The following is a 14,641-nucleotide window of genomic DNA, read 5'->3' on the forward strand; positions in this document are numbered from 1 at the left end:
TCTGTTTGGTTTTGGCCTTTTCATAAAATTTGTTTACAGTCAAAAATATTCAAAATATTGCTGAGGCCTACCATTTTAGTCTGTCTTTCTACTGATTTTCTTTTCTTTTTTTTTTTTTATATATTATTAGCACTATATATTGATTTTTTAATAGCCCTTTCTTGCCTTTAATAGCTCTTTATGGTTTAATAGATCTTTACTGAACTGCTGGCAAATTTTGTAGGCTACTGCACAAGGACAATAAAGTCTAATCTTATCTTATAGTCAACGTTACCATTAAGACTTGATGGTCAAGAGGAAACGTGAGTTCAAAAAGCTTGCTCAGGCCTGGTTAGACTGTTGTGTACCGTGCCACTGTAGTGTCTAATCCACATACGACAACAAACCCTGCTGCTTTTTTTTTTTTTTAGCAGTGCCATTGTTACAGGTGATGCACACGCAGATGTTTGTCGGGACTGCTGCAGAAGTGGCACATACTGTCAGTCCTCCTGTGTAACTTCTTGCTGCAAATTATGACTGAAGGCATGTGGAAGCCTGCACGTGTGGGCAAGCTCCCATAAGCTGACGACATGAGGAACTAATAAAAAAATAGTAGAGTCAGTCAAAGTTCTTGTAATCAGTTAATGTTTAATCATGAACATCCCTGATTAGAAATGACAATGTAAAGCTGCAGATAGAGCCATAAGAAAGCCATAAAGAAAATGATTTATTTAAAGGTGTACAGAAATGGCCGTTTGTCCTGTTTGTCGCGCCGAGTTGTCACGAGCTGCAACACGAGTTTACCCGAGTAAGGAAAACGAATTTGATTGGTCGTTATCGAGCGGGCGGGATATTCAAAGCTTGGGGCGAGACCGAGCTCGGTGTGTGTGTGTGTGTCTCAGACGTTTGAATTACGGATTATGGATCCAATATCAGTGGCTGGTGAATCGTGTGCAGGCTGACGTATAATCCGTGCGCCTGCATTATCCAATGCGGGAAAAAAAATACACACTTTCATCCTGGATTTACTCAAAAATAGAATTTTGCACAAAGTTTGGCCGACATCGTCTATAGATGAGTTATTACACTCATTTTATGACCCAGAGTGGGCTTAAATTCAATTTTCTTTTCTGTACACCTTTAATGATTAATGTTGTTTTATATGCAATAACTTAAAGGCTTTGTTAGCAGTTAGTCAATAAGTGCAATTAGGTCATTTCAATAAGTTCTCAATAAACATAGAACCAGTCCGGCCCTCGACTTCCGTCCTGAACCAGTGTGTGCTGCTCAGAGGGGTTATTATAACCTCTTGTCTTGTAAACACAACAGTGGCATGCCTGTAAGCACTTGGAAAGACTTGGAGGTGAACAGTTGTCCATGCTAACGATATCTATGTAAAAAAAAATAGCAACAGATAGCTCCTTTAAACTCTATTTCTAACATGTTTCAGGTTTGTCAACAAAACAGGCATATGGGTTGGAGATGACCTCAAGAGTCTGGACAGCCTCTATGACAGTGAAAGGTACGTGCTCTTGAAACTTTTGTAGCCTTGAGATAACATGGGTGTAATGTTACTGGAAACTGCGTGTGCACAGGATGCAAAGAAATACTGTGACGTTGATTTATTGTCCAAATGTAGCAGGATAGAGCACTGAACGGAAACAAAGTGCTGGTGAAAGTCCAAACTGCCCAAGTGTATTGTTCTGTCTCTGAGACCTGTACTGTATTTTTAACATCTCTGGAGATTGGGGATAGATGCATGATATTGTGTGTGAAAGTGTTGAAAATCGTGTTTCTTTCATAATGTAAAGGCAGGTATATAGAGGACGAAAACGTTTTACAATGCAAGGATATAAATAGTTCTAAATAGTAAATCTCACTCTTTGAGGTAAAGTGCAAAAAAAAAAAAAAATCTTGGGTTTTTTAGAGACCTAACTTTAGAAAACAAAACCTCACTGAGTAGATATTGTAACTCTTTTCGAATGAATTGGGTCTATCTATGTTGTAATGTAAGAAATACCCCCTGCCCATCTGGCATTTTTCAAACTGTAACCCCTAACCCCAACCCCTCACCCTCACCCTCTTCCTGCTAAATCCAAACTTTATTGGTGCTTTTCATGGCGGCGGTGCACACAACAGCCCAGCCGTCCTTCACATGCAATGTTTATAGGCATTCTTGCAACTTTTGTCTTTCAAGGAAACTCCACCCAGTCCCTGAGGGAGCCCATCAGTTTAGCCCAGTGCCAGGAGACTCCAACACACAACTCCCAAAGAGACACTGCGTCTTCTGGCATTCACTCCCAGGGTGAGATAAAACGGCGAAGTGTACAGATGGGTTAGAAATCAAGAACAGAATCAGAAGTTATGACCCCTTGCCTAACCCCAGCACAGGGGGGTCACTGATGAATATGAAAACATTGAACATTTGTGGGAGAGCTTAGCCTAACACTTTGTTATGACACCTTATAATGATTTTCCTTTAACGTGCAGACATCTGTTACTCCTACAGATAGGTCACACATCCACAGAATATACTCTGTAGCATGTGAAGCATACCTCCAAAGGAATACATCTACTGTATTCCTGTTTGTACTAGATTCCATTTCCTGACACCAGCTGTTTAGCTTTAACAAAGACAGAAAAAAGAACCTCTGGAGCTCCACAACACATCATTTTTGCCCTTTGGCTTTTGGCAATGAATGGGGATACATTTAATTAATTAATTGAGCTCTGGGATCATTGCACAACGATAAGAAAACTGGCTGTAACTGTGACTGCATACTGAACTGACAGATTTGAATGTTGTCAATTGTATTTGCAAGACGATGAGTAACCTGTGATTCATTTCACAGAAATTCCCCCAGAGACCCAACCTATGAAAGAATCAGCTCAGCCTACACATATCTCTGTGCCTACAATACCAGGTAACATTATGACTATGGTGCAAAATCATCTTGGAAGTGGCATAGGCTATTGTGTCATGTTATTTCATCCTGGCATTTTCTGTTTATTCCCCAGAGGAGGGATGGACCAAGCTGATGGAGCTCTCTCCTTTGTTCCAGCTGCTGAGGAGTGCGGAGCTACAGATAAAGGGCTTGGCTTGTGGGGCAGGGCTTCTTCGAGGAGAGCTCACTGGTAGGTCAGATGTACTGAGCCTACAGTATATAGATAATAAAGCCTTGCATGCATCTCAGAGATATTTTCGCACAACCCTACCCGCAGACAATCTGAATAAAGCTTGATGAATGAAAGACCCGTCATGTGATGTTGCCACTGTCTGCATCTTCTTTCAACTGCTATCATACTCTAACACTCCCGGGGCGTAAGGACGTGTGTGAGTTAGATGTTTGCTCAGCTTCAAGTTTATGAACTTCATTCTAGTTTGTTTGACTACTGCAACTCAGTGTGTAATTAACTTTCATCAGATCTGCTGAATGATATACATACATCAAGAAATGTCTTGAAAAGTTTGGATGCTTTTGCTAGCCTGGTTTGGACAAGCTAAAATTCTTTTGAGCCTCTTTTTAAACAAAACAGTGTGGGTTTCTTCAAAATGTGTTGACTTTGTGGCAAGAACTATTGTTCTCTGTGTTTGTCCAGGTGGAGGCAAGAGTTTCATCGATGTCCTCGATGCTCAGTGGGAATGTGAAGGGGAGCTGGTCCCATTGGACCCATCAGTCCTTAATCCCAGAGAGTTCCTGGTCTACCAGCATGGACTATTCCTGATTCACATGTTACATAATATGAACCTGGTTGGTGCCAAAGCTTCTCTCTTCTAATCTTGTTGCCTCTTCCTTTTGTTAAAAGTCACTTTTGCAGTGTAATTTTGAGCCTTTGAACCTGGACCCAGGCTATTCTTTTCTTATTCTTTAAATAAGAATAAGAATAATATTAAAATTTTAATATAAGCCAAGCCTTATCATCTTAATAAAGAAAAGCCTATTCTTTCTGATTCTTCTTATCTTTTCCTACAGACTCCGGCCATTTCACTTCAGATAGCTGTGAGTCTCCCAAACAACAACTACTTCAGCAATGCCTTCAGAAATTCCTTCTTTTATCAGGTAATACAGAGCATCATTTGGGATTTTATGTTTTTCCTGACCAGTGCGATTGCTGTTTGCTATGTAGCATGAACAAGACCAAGAGAGTACTTGTGTAAAAGTGGTGAACTTAAAACAAAAGCAATAAAGCAGATGATATGCACTGAATGAAAATACCGTTAGGTCACGTACCAGACAAAGCTGCACTCAGGTACAGTTAAGTACAGTATAGATGTCGTCACTCACATAATTGTATGGTGTCACCTGACAGTGAGTGGAGGACATGATGGCTGCCTGTCAAGAGGAATGTTTCAGTGTTGAACTTATAATTAGAAAATTATAATCAGCAACATTTCCTACACTAGAGCCACCCTTCCTGCTGCAGCAGTGCATCCTGTACACCAGAGGTGTAGCTAGTAGCCTAGTGGTCGGGGGGCACAGGGATACGCCATCCACCCACTTTTTTGCCACCGGTTCTTTCAAATATGGGGTCATCCCGTATTTGAGCATTAAATAGTGCATCAAAGTCAATGCAGGACAAGGTTTGTTCGGTATTTCTGAGTTGTCTTGAGTGCAGCATCGTCCCATTTTGTGACCGGTGTAAATACTGTTTGTGCTTGGGCTGATTTGCTCGGGGACCTGCACGTACTGATGACACGCATAAGACAAATCCTGATTGGTTGTAGCTTGGAAAGTTTGATAAAACATGAAAGTGTTTGTACTGGGAAGAAAAAAAAGACACATGCACATGCACTATATACTGTATATATAGGTGTGTATATACACATAAATCAGAGCCGGCCCAAGGCATAAGCAAATTAAGCGCCTGCTTAGGGCCCCGCAGAGCAATTACAGTAACGACAACAAAAAAAATGAATAAAATAAAATATTTTTTGCATGTATGAGTAATGATTTCAATATGATCAAAGATATATCATTGAACAAAAACGACAATTATATCCCCCACGTTCTCTGTGAAGGACAGACAGTCACACTGTGCTCGACCCAGGAACGGCTCCACTATCATTTTTTCTTCCTTTTAATTTTCGTGTCTGAGCAGAAGACAGCTATCACACACAGAGCTACAGTATGCATGATTGACAGTTTGTTGTGATGCCTCCCCGACGGCCTATATGAACTCGTACAGGGTCGTGATCGGTCGTGAACGATGATTAGTCGGGGTGATCCTTGTAGTGTTGCCAGTCTCCCGACCAAGACACGGCAAGAATTTATGCCACTGTGATCCTTTAGTCTGACATAGAGACCATCGTGAAAGACAAAAACATTGTGTAGTCTGAATCCGTCTTAACCCTGTAAAGCCTGAACCATGAAATAATTGCCAGAAAATTCTAATTCTTTGAAAATGGAGTCTTTATTGGACCTTCTGACAAAAAAAAAATAAAAAAATAAAAAAATCAATTTTCATATATGATTTTTAATTTGTATCATATTTGATACACCAGGTCTTAATGGTCCGTTTTTTCTTTTTTGAACAAATAAAAACATATACAACTAATGTGTTGTAATTCATTAAACTTCAAAACATTAAACATAGAAAATAACTTTTTCTTCAGGCAGCAATAAAAAATCCACCAATGAAACCTTGGAAGCGTTAAAGCAGAAGTAAGTGGTCCGGTCGTTTTCGCTAATGCTGCGTTCCAGGCAGGCTTTTGAAATCGTAAATTACAGCTTCAAGTCACAACTTACGACTTTGTAGCGTTCCAGGCAACCCACTCGTGTTTTTCCGACCTGTTTTACCGGTGAAAGTCACTATAACGGCCACTCGTAACTTCCGACCGGTGAACTCGTACCAGATCGAACTGGTACCACTTCACGGTCGGAAAAATACGAGTTTCCTTGAACGCACCATAACAGTCCTCGTCCCTACGTCACCACATTCACGGCGTTCCTTGGCTGCACACACAGCCCTGCATGCCGTTCTCTCTCCTCATTGGATAAAAACTGTAGGATACGATAAATGTTTTCTCCTCGGCTCAGAGCAGAGCAGAGTGACTGACAGACCCGTGTTTCAGACCAAACACTCTATGTAAGTGATTGCTGTCGGAAGATATAACTATTTAAGACTTATATTAACACAATATATCACTTAATTCTGCTTTAAGTAAACGTACAAAATTAATTTTCATCACGCTTTTACTTATTTATAACATTAACCCAATATTCAATCATGATACAGCAGACTGAAAATACAATATAGGTTGTTTTTTTTTAATTACAGTTTTTATTTATTGTACTTATTTATTTTTATTTATCTTAGTGGGCTGACACGGGACCAGGGCATCGCAATTTCTTCATCCCATGTTTTTAACATGTGTTGTATGACAATAAAGAGACCTTTGACCTTTGACCTCTGAGGTTATACATTTCTACTATAAATATACCTAATCATGTCATTTAAACCTTAAATTAGTTTAAAGTTACCATCCAAGGCTGCATTTATTCATTGATTGACTGATTTTCCTGAATTGGACACCTGATAAACACCCACCCCTCTGTCCAAGACCGTTGCTAAATAATTTTATAATAATAATAATAGCTTGGGAATAATTGTGATGTAAGATAAGTGACTTGTAACTTGTTACAGGGAGAGTGGAGGCTCTCTGCCTTGCACACTGCTGCTGAAAACCAAGCCTGCATGATCAGAGTCTCGGAACCACTGGCTCTGAGGCTCTGATCATGCAGGCCCGGCCCTCAGCAGCAGTGTGCAAGGCAAGTTACAATTAGTCCCAAGCTGTTTAATGAAGGTAAAAATGAAACATAAGGTAAATATCATGCATAGCTGTGTGCTACTCTTATCAGAGCGGCTAGCAACGGTTTGTTTTACTTAGCAATGGTCTTGGACAGAGGGGGTGGGTGTTTAGTTGTGCAATTTGATGAAAAAATCTTAAATAGGCTATAGCCACCTGGGACAGTAACTTTAAATAATAAGAAGACTGTATGTTGCTTTATGGAATGCATAATGTATGAAATGCAATAAAATGACTATTGACAGATTTGCCAAAAAAATTACCTTTTAAACCTGCTGTATCAAATTTGATACACACATTTTCAACACGATTTTACTATAAAATAAGTTATTAAATATTAAATGATTTTACATTACATCAATGCAGTAACTGTTCCTATTCAAGTTTCAGTAAAAAAAAAGAAGTTTTTCTTACCATAATGTTTTCAAAATAGCCAAAAATATCCACGATAAAACACATGTGGGTCACTGATTGACGGTGGCCATTTTGGATGTCCCAAGTGAAGACCCCCTGGTGTATTAATTACTTCACCCTGGTGGATTATCTGACCATTACATGTATCTGATTGTATACATTAGGTTTTTCAAGGGGGAAAAAATCACAGTGAGGATATAGAGGTCTCAAAAACCCATGTATCAAATTTGATACAAAAGGTCATATAGGGTTGGCTGTGGTCACATTTGAGAGATCTGTAGATTGGTGTAGGCTATTTCAGTAGAGCGGCTGTGTTGTGAATTCTAGTTGGTTGGTGGTTGACTACATTGTCATTGTTCATGTAGCTTAGACATTGAGCTGTGTATAAGTCACGTATCACTTTGATGTGAACTTTTTCACTTTTACTTAAAGAGGATGTGGTTTAGCTGCATGATAGAAGCAAACCTGTGAAAACCGTTGTCTATGGAAACATCTACCAGTAAGTTCTCAACAGGATGTGTCTCAACCACAAATTAAACAAATAAAAACATCATGTCTCTGTCAACACATGCAGTGGTGGTGGTTCTACCTTATGAGCCCAAAAGAACAGCCAGGCAGCCAGTCCAGAGAGCAGAGAAGAGAGAGAGAGCCGCAATGAGTTTATAGTAGGTGTGTGAATGATCAACAATCAATATTTTTGGAAATAGAGGGGCCCAAAATCTAATTTTGCTTAGGGCCCCATGGAGGCTTGGGCCGGCTCTGCAATATGCAATACCCTAAATGTGTGAAACGCTCTCCAACCACGAGCAGATCAGACAGGCATTTCTTATGTTTCTTATGCATTTCTCTCCTTTTTTTCAAACTTTATTGAACATTGTTAATCTGTACAAACCCTTCTTTTTTTTCAAACTACAACCAATCATGCTTGTCGTATAGTGTGACGTCATCTGTAAGAGCAGGATCCTGAACCGATCTGGAAGACTGAAAAGCCAGTACTAACACCGGGTAAACACTTGGCTCAACACAGTATCAGTGACGATGACTATCAGACTAGTTGTAAACTATGTCAGCTGTCTGTCAGATACATGGCAGCTTCAAGAGAACAACATTACCCACAACAAAATCTGTGATGTGAATTTTTTATCAGTCAGATAGATCAGATACATAGGTATTTACATTAATCAAAATACAATGCTGTTGTGAGTGTGTGTCTAGGGCAAGATGGTTGTAATAAAACACAGTGCTCCCCAAAGAATATGTCCAAATTTGAAACAGCTCTTTGAAGGTTGTGAAATAGTGCTGGTTCACTTATAGGCTAGTGACAAACTGTCAAAAAGGGCTTTAGTTTTTGAGATACCCCTACCGGAGGTAGAACAAAACCTAACAATGTTTTTCCTCATCTCCAAGGTCTCCCATATATGAAATGGATTCTTAGGTTAAAATATTTTACTGCAAACATTGTTAAATTGATACATATTGTCATACACCCCAAACTTAAAAAAGAACAAAAATACAGGCTGGCCGTATGGGAGTTAAGACATATAAACTCATGTAGATTAATAACACAAGCTCTGACAGCTTTGAAACTTGACATAATTGTGGCCAGGAAGTTCCTTGACCTATTAGAAAAAACTGGATGTGAATATCTTGATGTGTGTAACATATAGAGACCTATAAACACTTGCCTTAAATAAGCGGACATACAAAAAAAGAATATCTATGCAGAATATTCTCATTTACTTTGTAGTTGCTCGGCCAGGGATTGTCATAGAAACACATATGATGGCTTGTTTGAAAGATGGAGTTGTGCTGAATCCAGTGATACCTAATATGTGAATATAGCATGCATAGTCAGCATAATACATCACCAAATGTATGAGGTGTCCCAAATGAAAGAAAGTGAAACATTAACATATCAAGTCTCCACAGCCCATTAACAGTGGTGACAAGAATGTTGACCAGTTCAATCTTACTGCAACCTAAGCAAGTAACTTTGGGTAAGTGCTACTCTTTTTTTATAATACATTAAATAATAGCATATTTCATGATGACACCTTATATAGTTCATATGGAAACAAATATCCAGTAGAATCAGTTTAAATTGAAATAGAACACCTTAAATATATACACCCACTTGAATTTATTTTTGGTCAAGTCATTACTGCATAATGGAAAATAATAGTGTTAGTGTTGTGTATTTCCCTAAATAACGCACAGGACGCAGTGACTCGTACTGCACATGGCACCTTTACTCAGCTCGTGCAAAACTGGAACTTCACATACATATCCCAGCATTCCTTGGTACACTGATAACAACGGCACAACGGTCACAGAATACAAAACTCAAAATCTGATACATCACATCACCCCCCTTTTTAAATGAAAGTACACTTTTGTTACACCATGACTCCACTTCACTCCAGGAATCCACTTCTCTCTCCCCCCTGCCATATTTTGCAAATAGACAGGGTCGGCCAAAGAGAAAGATCTGCTCACTGCCCGCTGGTCATGATAGAACTTCTGCGTACTTCTTTCTGCGAACTGTGACTACAGTGTCAGAATGCATCACGTCTAGGCGAGTTTGCATATGTCTGTTTAGGAACAAGTCTGCAGGCGACTGACCAGTGGTGCAGTTTGGGGTACAGCAATACTGCATCGGAAACGCAGAGATCTTGTCCTCAATGTCGAGTGTAGTGTGAGAAAGCTTCTTGATTCCACTCTTAAATGTCTGCACATATCGCTCTGTGAGACCATTAGAAGCAGGATGGCCTGGGGCGCTTGTAGAGTGCAGAATTCCATTCTGATGCATGAAGTTCTTGAACTCTGCAGACGTGAACTGCGTTCCGTTGTCAGTTACAACATGCTCCGGATGACCGTATGCTGCAAACAGTCTCCTTAGTCTTGTGATGAGGTGCTGGGCATTCTGAATACTTCTAGCCACTTGGAGTAGGCATCTACAACAATCATGAAGGTGTGACCTACAGTAAGAAGGGGCCTGCAAAGTCCATGTGTAATATTTTCCAGCTCTGGCCTGGAAACTCCCAAGGATGTAAAGGCACCTGCCGGGGCATCCGTTGTTCCATCTGGCAAGATTCACAGGCTTTGCAGACCTGCTCTACATCCCTGTCAATCTTAGGCCACCATACATATTTGCGTACCAGAGCTTTTCACAACTCCTTGATGACCAGAATGCAACTCTTTCAACACAACTTTTCAAAAGAGTCAGCAGAAGCATATCTGTGACAAGCTTGAATTTCCTTCCCCATAAATATTGATGGAACTTTTTGACTCCAAAAATCAATGCCAGTCCTTCTATTTCAATCTGAGAATATTTGTTCTCAGCAGGGGATAGCGTCCGTGACGCATAAGCAATGGGACGGGCTTCTCCTGTTGGCATCTCATGCTGATTGACCGCTCCTATACCATAAGCTGAGGAGTCACAAGCCAGAGTGAGGGGTAGGTTAGAATCATAGTGCAGGAAAATCTTGTCACTTGTTAGCAACTTCTTGCACTCCTCAAAAGCCTGCTCTGGTTTCTTCCACACCCATGCCCCGTCATACTTTAACAGCCTATGGAGTGGAGCTAGTACAGTGCTTTGGTTATTCATAAATCGTCATATTAATTCACTAAACCCCAAAAATGCTCTCAGTTCTTTCACACAGGATGGTGCTGGTGCGTCCTTGATTGCTTTTATCTTGTCTGAAGATGGATGAATGCTCTGGCTGTTCAAAACATGTCCTAAGTATTCAATCTGCATTGACCAAACTCGTATTTGGTTTTCTTGACTCTCAAGCCTCTCTCTTGGAGTCTCTGTAGCACCTTTTGCAGCTTTTCCAGATGATCTTGTTCAGTTTTTCCTGTAACTAACAAATCATCCCAATAGACAACAACATCCAGATCTTTCATTAGATTTTCCATAATCCTTTGGAAAATGGAAGGTGCTGAACCAACACCAAAAGCCAGTCTATTGTACACAAATAACCCTCTATGTGTATTGATGGTCAGTGCTTTCTTTGTCTCATCCTCTAGAAGAACCTACTGGGCGGCACGGTGGCACAGTGGTTAGCACTGTTGCCTCACAGCAAGAAGGTCCTGGGTTCGAATCCCCGGCCGCCCAGGTCCTTTCTGTGTGGAGTTTGCATGTTCTCCCCGTGTCTGCATGGGTTTCCTCCGGGTGCTCCGGTTTCCCCGAACACTAAAAACATGTCGGCTAGGTTAATCCTCCAGTCAGCGCCCCTGACCAAAGGCACTGGCTCATAATCTGGAGTTGGTCCCCGGGCGCTGCTCCTCAGGGATGGGTTAAATGCAGAGAAAGAATTTCACTGTACTAGCTGTATATGTGACCAATAAAGTACCTTTACCTTTACCTTATATGGTGAGGCAAGATCGATCTTTGAAAACACAGTCCCGCCATCAGCTCCTCAATTCGGGGCAAGGGATAGGTCTCTGTGGTAGCAGCCTGATTTACTGTTAATTTATAATCGGCACAGCCAAATTATGTTGTCTCTTTTCACTACAGGCACCACTGGCGCAGCCCACTCACCGTACCAGCCTTCTCGAGTCGATCTAATTCAGCATCCACTCTTGACTTCATGGCAAATGGCAATGGGTGGCTCTTACAAAACTTAGGGTCAACATCAGAATTATTTTCCATTATGCAGTAATGACTTGACTAAAAATAAATTCAAGTGGGCCTATTTTTGAGGTGTTCTATTTCAATTTAAACTGATTCTACTGGATATTTGTTTCCATATGAACTATATAAGGTGTCATCATGAAATATGCTATTATTTACAGCAGAAGTAAGCGATCCGGTCGTTTTGGCTAATGCTGCGTTCCAGGCAGGCTTTTGAAACCGTAAATTACAGCTTCAAGTCACAACTTACGACTTTGTAGCGTTCCAGGCAACCCACTCGTGTTTTTCCGACCTGTTTTACCTGTGAAAGTCACTATAACGGCCACTCGTAACTTCCGACCCGTGAACTCGTACCAGATCGAACTGGTACGACTTCACAGGTCGGAAAAACACGAGTTACGGGCTGCCTTGAACGCACCATAACAGTCCTCGTCGCTACGTCACCACATTCACGCGCATCCCTTGGCTGCACACACAGCCCTGCATGCCGTTCTCTCTCCTCATTGAATAAAAACTGTAGGATACGAGAAAAGTTTTCTCCTCGGCTCAGAGCAGAGCAGAGTGACTGACAGACCCGTGTTTCGGTCCAAACACTCTATGTAAGTGATTGCTGTCGGAAGATATAACTATTTAAGACTTATATTAACACAAATATATTGCTTACTTCTGCTTTAATGTATTATAAAAAAAGAGTAGCACTTACCCAAAGTTACTTGCTTAGGTTGCAGTAAGATTGAACTGGTCAACATTCTTGTCACCACTGTTAATGGGCTGTGGAGACTTGATTATGTTAATGTTTCACTTTCTTTCATTTGGGACGCCTCATACATTTGGTGATGTATTATGCTGACTATGCATGCTATATCCACATATTTGGTATCACTGGATTCAGCACAACATCTTTCAAACAAGCCATCATATGTGTTTCTATGACAATCCCTGGCCGAGCAACTACAAAGTAAATGAGAATATTCTGCATAGATATTCTTTTTTTGTATGTCCGCTTATTTAAGGCAAGTGTTTATAGGTCTCTATATGTTACACACATCAAGATATTCACATCCAGTTTTTTCTAATAGGTAAAGGAATTTCCTGGCCACAATTATGTCAAGTTTCAAAGCTGTCAGAGCTTGTGTTATTAATCTACATGAGTTTATATGTCTTAACTCCCATACGGCCAGGCTGTATTTTTGTTCTTTTTTAAGTTTGGGGTGTATGACAATATGTATCAATTTAACAATGTTTGCGGTAAAATATTTTAACCTAAGAATCCATTTCATATATGGGAGACCTTGGAGATGAGGAAAAACATTGTTAGGTTTTCTCAATTTTTGGGGGGCATTGTCACTGGACTATTAAGGTTGTCATCCTGGGACTTGTCACTCCCACACTGAGGTCTGCCCGGCTCTATCTTTAAGATAGGGATATCTAAGGACAGAGCCGTGGAGACAAGATGAGAATGGGTGAAACACACACATGTCCCAGAACATCAGCCTCCATGTCAACAATGAATGACAATCATTTGATTTGTTTTATCATGCAATAACTACTCCAGACTCTGCTCTAGTGTAATTTTTGGGCACAATTGGGACAGGATTTTGGGACCATCCCTACATTGTTTGGGACGTCTGATCACCCAAGATATCCCTACTGCCTTTGTGACCGTGTAGGTACTGTACTATGAGGAGTTTCATCCCTTTTGTATTCTGGCTCACACAGAGAGGTACACATACATAATAACAATGGTAAAGGTACAGAATAACTTTGACTGTTCATAGTTGAATGAAATGTCAATAATGGCACTTGAGAAAGTTACGGTAGTGCTGCACCTCCACGAAAACGCCACGAAACTAGGGCCCTACAAACAACACACACTCACATTCACGCCTATATGGGCAATTTTAGAGTCTGTAATCCACCTATTGTGCATGTCTATGAACTGTGAGAGGAAGCTTGAGAATCATGAGAAAACCCAGACAGAAACAGCGAGAACAAGAAAACTCCATGTAAGGCCCTGGGCCTGGGATTCAAACCCAGAACTTTCTTACTGACAGAAAGCAGTGCTAACCACAGTCTCACTGTACTGCCCTAAACAATTTCTGATTATTTGTGTAGTGTCTATTATGTGCACTACTGTTTTACTGTGCAGTCTTTTTTTGTTTTTTTTAAGTTACTTAACAAATTAGTAGGTTTTGCGTACGGTAAAAGCTGTATCATCTTATAAAATACATACATTACAAACAGGGGCGCCGAAAAGGGGGGTAAAGGAGACGGATTCTAGGGGCCCATGATGGAGGTATAATGGTGATGAAATGTTAATACATAAAAAATAATATGACGCTAAGTTATTAACTAACATATAATCACAAATATTTTATTTTCAATGTCCTGGTAACAATAACTTTATTTGTTTTGGAAACATCAACGCCTGCAGGGCCCCCCCTTTCCCCCCTCTATTTCTGTAAAATGGTTCAGTCCGCCTGGATCAGCTGCAGGTAGCGTACCGGCGCTTTGTCACAGCGCCACAGCTGCAAGGAGGCAGAGACGGCAGTAGGCCTATGCCTCAAAAATCAGGCAGCCAAAAACGAAAAGAAAAGAAATTAAGAGAGAAGGAGTTGAAGGGTCGACAATATGTCACCCAGTATTCCCAAAAAAAAGGTGGGTTTGTTAGTTGTTGTGTGCTGAGCATGTTAGCTCAAGAAAACTCTGGATTTTTACATTTCACTGTTATTTTAGTTAAATAATCAATCCAGTCAAACATTTATCAAGCTGTTCTTATTCAATTAGTTGACCTCCCCTCTGTC

General features: G+C 40.5%; 1 protein-coding gene across 2 annotated transcripts in view; it reads left to right on the forward strand.

Annotated features, from left to right (window-relative positions):
• The window catches only part of LOC310996130 (uncharacterized protein), a 36,688-nt gene that overhangs the window by 19,186 nt on the left and 2,861 nt on the right, over positions 1-14,641 (forward strand). For both annotated transcript variants that reach the window (XM_083985468.1, XM_083985469.1), the window contains exons 24-29: positions 1,430-1,501; positions 2,177-2,284; positions 2,832-2,903; positions 2,998-3,114; positions 3,580-3,731; positions 3,954-4,040. In XM_083985468.1, coding sequence (XP_083841594.1) covers positions 1,430-1,501; positions 2,177-2,284; positions 2,832-2,903; positions 2,998-3,114; positions 3,580-3,731; positions 3,954-4,040 — 608 coding nt within the window. The remainder of the gene's footprint in view (positions 1-1,429; positions 1,502-2,176; positions 2,285-2,831; positions 2,904-2,997; positions 3,115-3,579; positions 3,732-3,953; positions 4,041-14,641) is intronic.

Source organism: Trachurus trachurus, assembly GCF_905171665.1.
Source record: "Trachurus trachurus genome assembly, chromosome: 13".
Lineage (NCBI taxonomy): Eukaryota > Metazoa > Chordata > Actinopteri > Carangiformes > Carangidae > Trachurus > Trachurus trachurus.